General features: G+C 42.0%; 1 protein-coding gene across 2 annotated transcripts in view; it reads left to right on the forward strand.

Annotated features, from left to right (window-relative positions):
- The window catches only part of CadN2 (Cadherin-N2), a 37972-nt gene extending 25894 nt beyond the window's left edge, over window positions 1–12078 (forward strand). The window contains exons 8-13 of one of the 2 annotated variants that reach the window (XM_017154263.3): window positions 11–2336; window positions 2710–2880; window positions 4935–5176; window positions 9561–9782; window positions 9845–10018; window positions 10480–12078. In XM_017154263.3, coding sequence (XP_017009752.2) covers window positions 11–2336; window positions 2710–2880; window positions 4935–5176; window positions 9561–9782; window positions 9845–10018; window positions 10480–10796 — 3452 coding nt within the window. In that variant the 3' untranslated portion in view covers window positions 10797–12078. The remainder of the gene's footprint in view (window positions 1–10; window positions 2337–2709; window positions 2881–4934; window positions 5177–9560; window positions 9783–9844; window positions 10019–10479) is intronic. The other variant, XM_070211741.1, reaches the window with a different exon arrangement.
- The last annotated feature ends 211 nt before the right edge of the window (window positions 12079–12289 follow it).

Below are 12289 nucleotides of genomic sequence, written 5' to 3' on the forward strand. Positions count from 1 at the left end.
TTATTTTCAGGAGGTGACAATGGAAATGGCGTGGCCATCATCTCATCTCTTCGTCCCTTCGATCGCGAGGTGCAAAAGAGCTATGTCATTCCCATTGAGATCAAGGACAATGGAGCTCCTGCGATGACGGGAACCAGTACCTTGACCGTGACCATCGGGGATGTGAACGATAATAAAATGCAGCCGGGCAGCAAGTCCGTTTTGGTGTATAACTACCAGGGACAGTCGCAGGACACGCAGATAGGAAGGGTCTACGTCAACGATCCGGACGACTGGGATGTTCCGGACAAGAAGTACTACTGGGAGGTCAAGGAGCACCAGAGATTCAAGCTGGACACGGACACGGGAATTCTGACGATGAGGGCGGGAACCAGAAGAGGTCGCTATCAGCTGCGGTTCAAGGTCTACGATCGGGAGCATGGTCAGGAGGATATCCCCGCGAACCTGAGCGTTACGGTGCGCGACATAACGGCAGAGGCCGTTCAACAAGCCGGCTCCATGCGGTTGGCTCACATAACCGATGAGGACTTCGTAAGGACCTGGAACCCGGTTAAGAACCAAGTAGAACCATCGAAATTGGAAAGGTTCCGTAACAAACTCGCCGAATTGCTGTACACAGATCGAGATAACGTGGATGTATTCAGTGTGCAACTGAAGGAAGGTTCTTCCTATCCACTAACCGATGTTCACTTCGCAGCTCGTTCCGCAACCCAGCAGCCGTATTTCAAGGCAGTTCGCCTGAATGGTGTGGTGCAGATGCACCGTGAGGAGATTGAACACGAAGTGGGCCTGAATATCACCATGGTAAACATAAATGAATGCTTGCACGAGGGTACTGGAAAGTGCGGCGCCAGTTCGTGCACCTCCAAGGTGGAGTTGGGTAAAAAACCCTATACGGTTAGTGTAAATCGCACGGCTTTGGTGGGAGTTCGTCTGGATATCAGTGCCCAGTGTGTCTGCCGGGCCAGGAACTTCACCAATCAGGATCACAACTGCCGAACCCACCTCTGTTACAACGGGGGACGGTGTGTGGAGACCCGTAATGGCCCCAAATGTGTGGCCTGTCCGGTGGGCTACAATGGTCCGCGATGCCAGCAGTCGACAAGGAGTTTTCGCGGCAACGGATGGGCCTGGTATCCCCCACTCCAGCTCTGCCAGGAGTCGCATCTCAGCTTGGAGTTCATCACTCGAGTGGCTGATGGGCTTATACTCTATAATGGACCCATTGTCCCACCAAAACCCGAGGAAACCGTGATCAGCGACTTCATAACCATCGAACTAGAGCAGGGCTATCCGCGACTCCTCATCGATTTCGGTTCGGGAACCCTAGAACTGAAGGTCAAGACCAAGAAGACACTGGACGATGGGGTGTGGCATCGCCTGGATGTTTTCTGGGACTCCGAAAATGTGCGAATGGTTGTGGACTTTTGTCGCACTGCCGTGGTCAGCGAAATGGAGGACGGCACTCCGCCGGAATTCGATGACAATGCCTGCCAGGCGAGGGGACAAATTCCGCCCTTTTCGGAGTCGCTGAACCTAAACCAACCCCTGCAATTGGGTGGTCTTTATAGGCAGCACTTCGATCAGAACCTCTACAATTGGCAGTACGCATTCAGCTCCAAGGGCTTCGATGGTTGTATTCGCAATGTCATCCATAATTCCGAGCACTATGACTTGGCTTTTCCCGCTCTGGCCAGGAACAGTTTTCCCGCCTGTCCACAAACCGATGAAGTTTGCCTGAAAACCGAACACACGGCTCGTTGTTGGGAGCACGGAAATTGTGTGGCCAGCTTGGTTCAGGCCAAGTGCCATTGTCAACCGGGCTGGATGGGTCCGGGCTGCAATGTGCCCACCATTCCGACGACCTTCAAGGCCCAGAGTTATGTGAAATTCGCCCTCAGCTTTGAACCGGACCGGTTTTCCACCCAACTGCAGCTGAGATTTCGAACTCGAGAGCAGGGCGGCGAGCTCTTCCGGGTTAGCGATCAACATCACAGGGAGTACGCCATCCTGGAGCTCCGCAGAGGCCACCTTCAGTTCCGCTACAACCTGAATTCCCTGAGGAACGAGGAGCAGCTGCTGACGCTGACGGCAATCGCAGTAAACGATGGCCAGTGGCATGTGATTCGCATCAGTCGATATGGATCGGCGGCCCTAATGGAACTGGATGGCGGGGAGTCGAGGCGGTACAACGAGTCCTTTCACTTCACAGGACACCAGTGGCTGAGCATCGACAAGCAGGAGGGTGTCTATGCGGGCGGCAAGGCCGAGTATACGGGAATCAAGACCTTTGAGGTGCAGTCCGACTTTCAAAGGAGCTGCTTGGACGACATCAGGTGAGGGCTAATGCTGCTTTGATTAGATCCCTTTAGGGCTGCTGTGATGCTCTTAAAAGGAGAGAAACAAGAACTAACTTTTCATAAAAAGAAATTTTAAAAAATTGTACTAAATTAATCAACTTTATTTAATAGTTTTTTATTTCTTTCTAATATATATTAAAAATTATTGTATTATTTTGTAAAAGAAATTAAAAAAAAAAATTCGAAATAGAACACCAAGAATACAAATAAAAAGTCCTTTCGAGCTTCGGTTAGCTTAGTTGGCTGGCCCTGCTAATCAAAGACAACAGGAAAAGGACACAATTTTAGTGCTCCTCGATTGCCGGTACTCATGCATAGTTTCCCCTTTTCCCACTTTTCCGACCGGCAGACTGGATGGAAAACACTTGCCCCTGCCGCCCGCCATGAATGGCACCCAGTGGGGGCAGGCCACGATGGCCCGCAATCTGGAACGCAACTGTCCCTCGAATAGGCCCTGCTCAAATGTCATCTGCCCGGATCCCTTTGACTGCGTCGACTTGTGGAACGAATACGAGTGCACGTAAGTATACCTTTTTCATTTTCATTTCCTGGCCTTTCCTTTGTGTACGGGTGCATAGTAATTTATTGGAGGTTCGATTTAATTACAGCCCCTTTTGTTTGCCTTTGATGGCAAGCCAGAAGTTGTAATTAAATCGGTGCAAATTTCACTGAAAATAAGTTAATTATTTCTTTGACAATAGGTGATCGAATTTACCTAATTGTTTCACAGATAACTGTGACTTTGTAAATGTAGGTTGCACAATGAAAGGAAACTCTCAGCTACGAACATAACTTCACGTATCCAGACTGCCATTAGAGTAAAAACTGCCTGGAGTGGTACAGAGTCCCTGCCGTTTTCCTGCTGCAGGAAAACCGACAATGCCAAACAGCAAATTGACTGCGAATGCAAAACAAATAATATCAATTGTCATTGCCGGTCTGTCTTTGCTCATGTAAACCAGAGACCGCAGGAATAGAATTCGTCACTCAGAAAAACTTAGGATCAGTATCAGAAAAAAATAGAACCAATGACAACAAATTTATAAATAATAAAAGCAAATGGAAAAATACCTTATTTTAAGAATATGAAGTATAAAATATATTTTATATAAAAAATAAAGTATTTTAAAAATATATTTTAATATTTATAATCCCAATAGTTTAAGCCTATTCCTTGAAAATATTTTCAGAAACTAAATCATTTTGCTAGAAGACTCCAGGTCAGGTTAGAAAACTTAAAAATTATTTCCTTTGTGTTCAAGCGAATTGCTTGAAAAAATGTGTATTTTCCGAGTGTTTGCACATGGTAATATCTACATTTGCCTGGCTGGGCTGGGAGACCGGGAGACTGGGAATCTGGGGCACGACTCCTGATCCTAGAGCTTCTGCTCTGCAACACCTCATCGATGATGGGTCGCAGTGTTGGTGGCAGCGGCAGTTCCCTCGCTCGAGAGCAGAGCACATTTTCCACATCATTAGTTTTGCGGAGTGACTCCATTCGAGAGCCGACGACAGCCAGCAAGGACACCCAATCTGGCACTGCATCATGTCCTGTTCGCTCCTCGGCCCCATCCTCCCGCTCCTTTTGGCGGAGGGATACTAAGCACCCCCAGCTGTGAGCTTCTCGCTCCATTTGCTTTCGGGAACAGAAACATCTGGGCCTGCTGCTTTGAAACACGTGTTCGCCAGGCTCGCCTCCTTGCGGTCCTCTTTCTTTTAAGATAAATTTAAATAGTGGCACACGCCTCGCCTTCAGGTGGCGACGTGTCATAAATTATGCTTACTTTAGCCTCAATTTCGTTGCCAGTTGTGGGCAGCAGTTAACGCAGTGCCTCTGCAGGAATTTGTGTCACTCAGCCAGGACACTAAGATGTCGGACAAGGAGCTGTCCTCAATTGGAATACGAAATGACTTCAATTTAAATGTGCAGAATGTGTGCGAGAGCTAGTTTTTTTTGCCCGCTTTTAAAGCTTTAATTTCCCCATCGCTGGGTTGTCCAGGGATTCTAGCCCAACCGAAACTTCACGCCCTTAATGCGCTTCGGAAAATATTTGAGAGGGGCGCGTAGTTCATGGGGGAATTATTCTATCCCTTGGTTGCACAACTTTGTGTGAAAATAAAAAAGTTTTATTTCGGTAAAAAAAATAAAGAAAATTTAGGAGTACACTTTACAAAAAAGTTTGTGAGGGCAAAAGTAGCAATCAAATTGTGGGATTAAATTTGTTTGTTTTCTAGCTCAGAGAAAATAATGGTTGCGACGCAAATATTTTTTTTACTTGTTTCCCTTTCTGAAAATACATTTTCTTTTTAAATTTACCTTACCAAAATTGATGTTTTTGATTTTTTTTGTTTTTAGAGAGAAATTAGAGAAATGTATATGGTAGCATACATTTCAGACCCATTCATTAAGATCAGATACCATCTTATACTATTTATTATAGAATCTGTCCTGTTTTTGAGTGCAGGGAAAAAGGAATAAGAGAAATCCTTGTGGCAGCAAACATTTCCCTTCCCATTGCAGTAATCGCCTCTGAATTCGTAATAACTCTACCGTCCTCTGATTTTTCGTTTCAGTTGCAGCGAGGGTCGCATCATGTCCTCCGATACGAAGGGATGTGTGGACCGGAATGAGTGCCTGGACCTGCCCTGTCTGAACGGAGCCACCTGCATCAATCTGGAGCCCCGGCTCCGGTATCGATGCATCTGTCCGGAGGGCTATTGGGGCGAAAACTGTGAGCTGGTTCAGGAGGGGCAGCGCCTGAAGCTGAGCATGGGCGCCCTGGGAGCCATATTCGTTTGCCTGATTATCATACTGAGTAAGTCTACAGCGGGCGACCGCAAGTGAAGACGAAACCCCCACCTCACCGTATCGCTAAGCTGCTCCGTGAAATTTTCCATTCATGTGTGACAATTAAGCGGCTTAAGCAGCAACATTTTTGCTTTCCACACGCGAGCTTCCTCCTCTCTGTTTTTCCATGTTAATGCAATTTGCTGGGGAAACCCACCTTCCCCAAAAAAAGCCAAAAAAAATATAGCGACACTGACATGTGTTTGGACAGTCGCGACCGGGTGGGGCTAAAAAAATAAAAGTGGTAAAGGGTTAACATGGGGGGAACACATGCATTTTCAACAACATAAAGTGGCAACAAATCTTGTATTCGTTGCTTTATTTTTGCCACACTTTTTTATGCCCAGACAGGGGCAATTTGTTGGCTTTGCTGAAAAAAAGGAGTAGGAAAATATTTGCATAGCGGCTAATTAAGCTTGGGGAAAAAGTGGAGACTAGTTTTCGTGTTTTCTGAGGAGTATGCTGCGGGAAGAGACACTAGTAATTTAGGGAACATTTTAAGAATTGCAATTTTATATTTATATCAGTGTTGAATTATAAATAAATTATGGTGACCAAGAAAAAATACAAAGGTAGTTTACTCTAAATAAATTAAATAAAATAGCTCATAAAATTATTTAGCAAGCTTACTTTCTTAAACTAGGATTATTTATTCTAAAGTTTAAAGCTTTTATTTTTAGAAAATACAGGACAGCACTTAAGTGAGATTAAAAACTTCAAGGTATTTAAATAGAACAAAATAAATGAAACCCCATCAAATTGATAAAAATTAATTTAACATTTTTGTTTACGTTAGTCAAAGCTAAAAACTAGCTTAGTTCGGCTATTGCCCGCACTGCCTAAGCCAATTAGGACTACTTTACTGCTTGAAAAAATCGCAGAAAATGGAATAAAATTTGCAGCAAAATTTGGAGTACCTAATGGATTTTTCGGACGAGTGTTAAGTGGCTTTGGCCATTTGGTTATTTTTCCCATTCTGCTCTTCCCAGGCCAATGCAAATGCGTTTCCTCGCACGCAATGCGCGACAATCTATTTTCGTTTCGCCAGCTCGTCTGGGATTTGAGAGGATTTTCAATTAGCGCAACATTTTCGCCCCTTTTCCAGATCGGTTTTATATTTGCCTTTCTGTGTGAGTTCCAACCAATTTATTCTGGGCCATATTTAAGAGTAACGCTGATTTATCCGGCCGCTGGGCCAACTTTAATGGGTACTCGAGCCAAAGTTGCAGCTGGGAACAACAACAAAAGGCGGGGCTCTAAGCTAATTAGTCGCTGCTAAGGCAGATAATTACACAGTTGGCTGCGGGCGGAAAAACAAAGACTGGAAGTGGCCATAAAACCGCTAAACCGCAAAATAGGCGCAATAAATAAACGACAAGCCGTCCGTCGGTCCGTCGCACAGAAGTACTTTCATCTCGTCCTTTTTTATGATGTGAAAATATATCTCAGGAACCGAAAAACATAAAATCTGACAGCCGCCGTCTTGTCCTCGGTGTTTGTGTTGATTCGCCGTAAAGTGGCGTAAAGTTTAAGGGCAGGGGCGAAAAGCAAACTAAATAATTATCCAACATTATTTACAGTCAACGCTTTTTCATGTCCTGTCTGTGGAGGTCCTGCCGGCTCCTGGCTGCTCCTGTGTAATCTGTGAATCGCTGAACTGTATTTTAGCATAAAGTTTCAAGTGTCCAAGTGGAGCAACTATACAGACTTGATGAGCTGACCTGGTCAGCAGGTTCAGGCCAGCAACAAGATATTACCCGGGTCCTTGGTCCTGTACAGTTAAGTGCAAACAAAGGCCGTTAAAGAGCTTTCGGTCCGGCTTTTGTTCATCTTACAGGATATTTTGCCTTTGCCTTTGTTTTTGCAAGTTTTTATGTAGGTTAGTTGATGTTCTCCTCTGGCCGTTGTGTAGTTTTTCGGGCTTCTACTTGTTCTTATTTTATTTTCCTGGTCGGAGGTAATGTTGATTAAAGGCTGATGAATGAACAGTTGGCCCTGGCCTGCTTAGCAAAATATTGTGCACTTTATCCCCCAACTGCAGTCTTTAAAATGGCCTTTGATAAAGTATTTTTAGTGCAAATTGAACGAACAGATTGGTGGCCCAAATAATTAAGTTTAGAGCTTTGTTGCATAGTTGGATTTTCGAGCACGTTTCACTGGGAAATTCAATTCATAATTTTTCTCACCCAGAAAATATTTATTTAGCACGTTTTAGCGCTGGCGTGCAATTTATTTGAACTTTTATTTGTTGGCTAGGTCTAGAAAAATTAATGCTAAAAGTTAATGCTAAAAAGTGTTATTTAAAGAATTTTTTTAATGAAATTTTTTCTAGGTACATGTTGTGTGGTGAAACTTTTGTTTTTGATCTACATATGCATATATTAAAGGCTAAAAAATATTGTACCCGTACAAAAAATGATCTGGTGCACTTTCATTTTTCTTATCTTATTTTCTTATTATTTTGACCTCAAAATAATATAATATTAAAAAAAAACCTGATTTATAATCAAACTTTCTGAAAATTTCTTTGATTTGCGAAAGTTTTGAAAACAGATTTGGTTCTCCTCGCTTTTACGACGAATTATCGAAGATTTTAGCTGGTTGTTTTTGGATGGGGCACATTAATAGCAAAACTTGTGCGGCAAGATAATTTAGAAAGTTTGCTCGCTCCTTTCTGCGGCGAGAGACAAATTTAATGCACTTCAAGCCTTGGCCGAGAACTGGTAGTAAACAATTTTCGGTTCAATTCGGTACTCGGTACTCGGTTGTGGCTTTGGGTTTTGTGTCTTGCTGCTGTTGCAACTTTATGCTGTAATTGTTGCATTAAACTTTCCAGCTCCCAAAGACACAGGACAACTCGAACCGGTGTGGGTAGTGGGTGTTTTGGATCCCCCACATTGACAGTCATTTGCCAACTAAGCGGATTACAAGTCGGCCAAAAACATTCACATTCCAAATGCACATTTCGAGTGTCTCCAAATCGTTGTAGCATGAAAACTTGTTAAGTTCTGTGTCCTTTCTGCGTTTGCCGTTTTACTTTAGTTGGCTTAAGTAGCATAAAGTTATTAATAAGTTTCCCTCCACTCAACCACTGCAACATATTCTCGGGAAAGTCCCAGCACAGCCACTCTCCTTCTGTTTGTCGGGTAAACAGGACTTTTACTCGGTGAAAATAAAAAGTACTGCCAAAAGAGAATCTCTCTCGTAGACTTGCATTTTATCATTTGCGCTTCAGTTGACAGGAATATTAACTTGCCTCTGGTACAGTGGGGTTAAGCAAACAGCTAAGTAAAAATAATTAAAACTCTGGCTCGACTTCTTCAAAATGTCAAGCCAGCCAAGGATGTTTCTTATGGATTTCCCACCCTCCTTTTTTTTGGTTTTTAAAGCCCCAGCATTTCTTCTGGGCTAAGCGGATTCATTAGTTGCAATAACTGCCAGCTGACTTTCGTAGAGACAGGCACAAAGTTCATTTATAAGAAAAGAGCATAAAACATTTCTTCACTGGCAAGTTGATTTCTCGTAACTGTTGGCAACTGGACACGGCCTTGGAATCATTATCTTCTTAAATATCAAATGCTTTATTTGTGTTTTTTTTTCACGCCTTGAAGCTTATTGATTTTACCATAGGGAATTTAAAAGGAAAGCTTATATATGTTCAGTTTAGTAAAAATAATAAACATTTAGTGGTGATACTTTTAATTTATTATATCTTTTTTTTCTTAAATTAGTAATTAAAGTCTTTAAAAGTATTTTTACGCCAAGTTTTTGCCTTCTCTCATTTTCCAAGTGTGGGAATGCGAAAGAATAAAAGAAAAACATTTTTCCCTACATTTAATTACCTTCATTAAATGTAAATGGAGTTGTTGTTATGGCTCTGACAGTTAACAGACACCCAACAGACTCCAAGTCTTGCTTTAGGTATTTGTTTCAGCATTTCAGTTTTTTTGTAAAAATATAAAAATAACAGTGGACTTCCGTGGGTAAAAAACAAGTTTTTATAATGAGAACCGGAGAAATATTAAGGGCTATCTTAATAGGTATCATTTAGAGGAATGTCCCACGAAAGAGGAGACAATTTAGACTAACTATGGAAAGAGTAGCAGAGCAATTAAGACATATTTGGATAACTAATTTAATATTGACAACTCAAGGAGGAAAATTCTTGCTCTTTGACAATTAAAAATGGCACTCCCTGATTTTTATTTAAACATTATAATACCAATTAAAATTTGTAATTCCCAGCGGTTTAAATAATAATCTTTGACTTAAAAATGCCTTTCATATTTGAAGAAATATTCGTTCCTTCAAAACACATAATATTTTATTAAAACTATCCATCTACCTCTCAGTTCTCGCCCTGATCTTCGTGATATACAGCCGCAAACGCAAGACGACCAAGAAAAAGAAGCGCTCAGGACCGGAGAAGGATGTCCGGGAGACGGTAATCAGCTACGAGGACGAGGGCGGCGGCGAGGACGACATGACGGCCTTCGACATTACGCCACTGCAAATACCAATCAGCGCCCAGGGAGGACCGCCGGACATCGCCGCCTGCAAGATGCCCATAATCTGTGAGTAAACATGGCAAAGAGCTGGGACATGGCCAAGTAATTGGGCGGTTGTTTGCACTTAGACCCCGTGATGACGCTGCTGCCACCTGGCCAGGAGCTGAACGTGGCCTATCTGATGGAGGAGCGAAAGCAGCGTATCGACAAGGACAACAACGCGCCGCCCTTCGACGACCTGCGGAACTTTACCTTCGAGGGCAGCGGCAGCATCGCCGAGTCGCTGAGCTCGCTGGCCTCCGGTAAGCGTTTAAACTTTTCAAAATCAAAGAAATTCGCCAAAAGCTTAATTTGATATCCCTAAAATAGCAGCTAAATGTATGTAGTCAAATATTTTACCCATGTCATTATCATTATCTTAAAATATATTTAATGTACTAGCATCTTAATTTTTGGCAAGAGATATTTTGAAAATATAGATTTTAAAATTTTTTTGAAATTAAAAATCCTAAAGAGAATTTTATAACGTAAATTTATCTAATCTCTAAATTTAAAAATAATTGTTAATGCTAAAAGGTTTGCATATCTAGCGAATTCGCAATTTAAATAAAATTTTAAATAGAGACTGCAAATTGACCTTGTTACTAAAATTGCCCTGAGCTTAAATTAGAATTCTCTGTTCAATCAAATACCAAAATTTAACCCACACCCACAACATGCTAAGAAATCCTTTAACTCGCTACTCCCCCTTGTCCAATTGCAGGCACTGATGATGAGAATCAAGACTTTAACTATCTACAGAACTGGGGTCCACGTTTCAATGCTCTGGCCGCCATGTACGTGCACGACAAGGCGAAAGCCAAGCAGCTTCCATCGGACGGCGGTGGAGGATCTACGGATGGACCTGGAGCCTCATCATCGTCGCCATCGGGAGGCGGATTCGGAGGAGGAGGAGGTGGTGCCGGGATTGCAGGCGATGTCCTCGCGGTGGTGGCAACCGGTAGTGGGGCAGGTCCTGGAGGCGGTGGTTGTAACAGTGGGCTAATGGTACTGCCCGATGTCGACAAAGTTGTATTATAAAAATAAATAGTTAAGTTGTAGTTAAAACGATGTTTCAGCTGTAAGCACGATGGAAGGGGTAAACCCCTTAACCGAAACAGGTGTTTTGTGTATTCATGTGTGTGGTTAGGGTTAATTGTATGTACATGTGGCTAACTGTGGAATTTAAGACTTAATTTAGGTTTTAGGTGTTTTCTCACATATAAGATATTGAGGGTCTTAAATAAAGATTGGGCTATTATTGAAGAACAGACCCTTATTTCGCTAGTTGTTATATCTGCCATCTAAAATATATGATTATGTTTAAGGGAAAAATTACATTTTCACATTTGTTAAATTTTCTGTTAAATGTTATTGCCTTTAACATATCTGAACTGTTTTACTGTTGATTAAAAATACTTTAGAAATTGTAGCTGAAATATATTTTTCCTCTAACGTCTACTTTCCCAAGCCACTTTCTTTCACACTATTTTCTTTTTTTCAAATCTCGTCTTCTCGCTGATATTCAACTGAACCAACTGAGAAATCAATGAATAAAATTATATGAGTATATTAAGCATACTACGAAACAATGAAAAAGAGTTTATAAAACTTGCTACATATTAGTTAAAGACCCTGTATAAATACGGCGTTAGCTCTCTAGCACGTAAGTTGACCGAACTAAACCGAAATTTTGCCCATCCTCTCAGAAAATGTTGAGCGTTGCAACTTTTGTGTGCCACCGACAGGGGAACGTGTCCGATTGCCACCGACCAGGTAGCACCTGAAACGCCAAAAACCCTGGGCTTGGTGGGAAAACCAACGCTGAAAGCTGCCACCGAACCCACGCAGCCACAAAAGTTTTCAGAGCAAAAGTAGAAATTTAATAAGGGAAAAATCATAACCAACTTTGGTGAAAATTAAAGGTAAATGAGGGAAACTCTACTGTAACATAATTTTGTACATATTAAATTCTGTAATTCTACAATTAAATTAATGGCTATTATAGCGAAGAAATGAAAACAAAACAACTAATAGACTAATTAACTACAATTAAACCTACAATTAAAGACCGAAAAAACAGAAGCCGAAACCAAATACGAGTGTTGATCAAACCAATTTCATATTTCTGCATTTACTAGCAACTACACAACCAGTACAGAAAATGAAAGTATCAATAATAATATTGTAATATCTATTGAATTATGAGTCATACACGAAAACAATGGTTAATTACATTTACGTTAGTTAATGGACAATTTGTTAGTAGTTAGCATCTAAGCATAATTTTTTAAAAATCAATAAAGCCCAAAAAAAGAAAAAATAACAAAATTCCATAAAAGGTAATTTCCATGCCAATATGCCCTGTATTTCTTCGTACGATTTCTGGATGTCAGCCAATCCGGCAATCCGCTTGTTGACACTGCCTAATGATCCTTGGTGCCTCCACTTCCGGGCCAGACATTGCGGCATTTGGCGCCCTAAACGAGCCGTTGATTCCCGGCAAAGGTGTCCAAATGGAAGCCGCAGAAAGG

Source organism: Drosophila takahashii, chromosome 2L, assembly GCF_030179915.1.
Source record: "Drosophila takahashii strain IR98-3 E-12201 chromosome 2L, DtakHiC1v2, whole genome shotgun sequence".
Classification (NCBI taxonomy): Eukaryota; Metazoa; Arthropoda; class Insecta; order Diptera; family Drosophilidae; genus Drosophila; species Drosophila takahashii.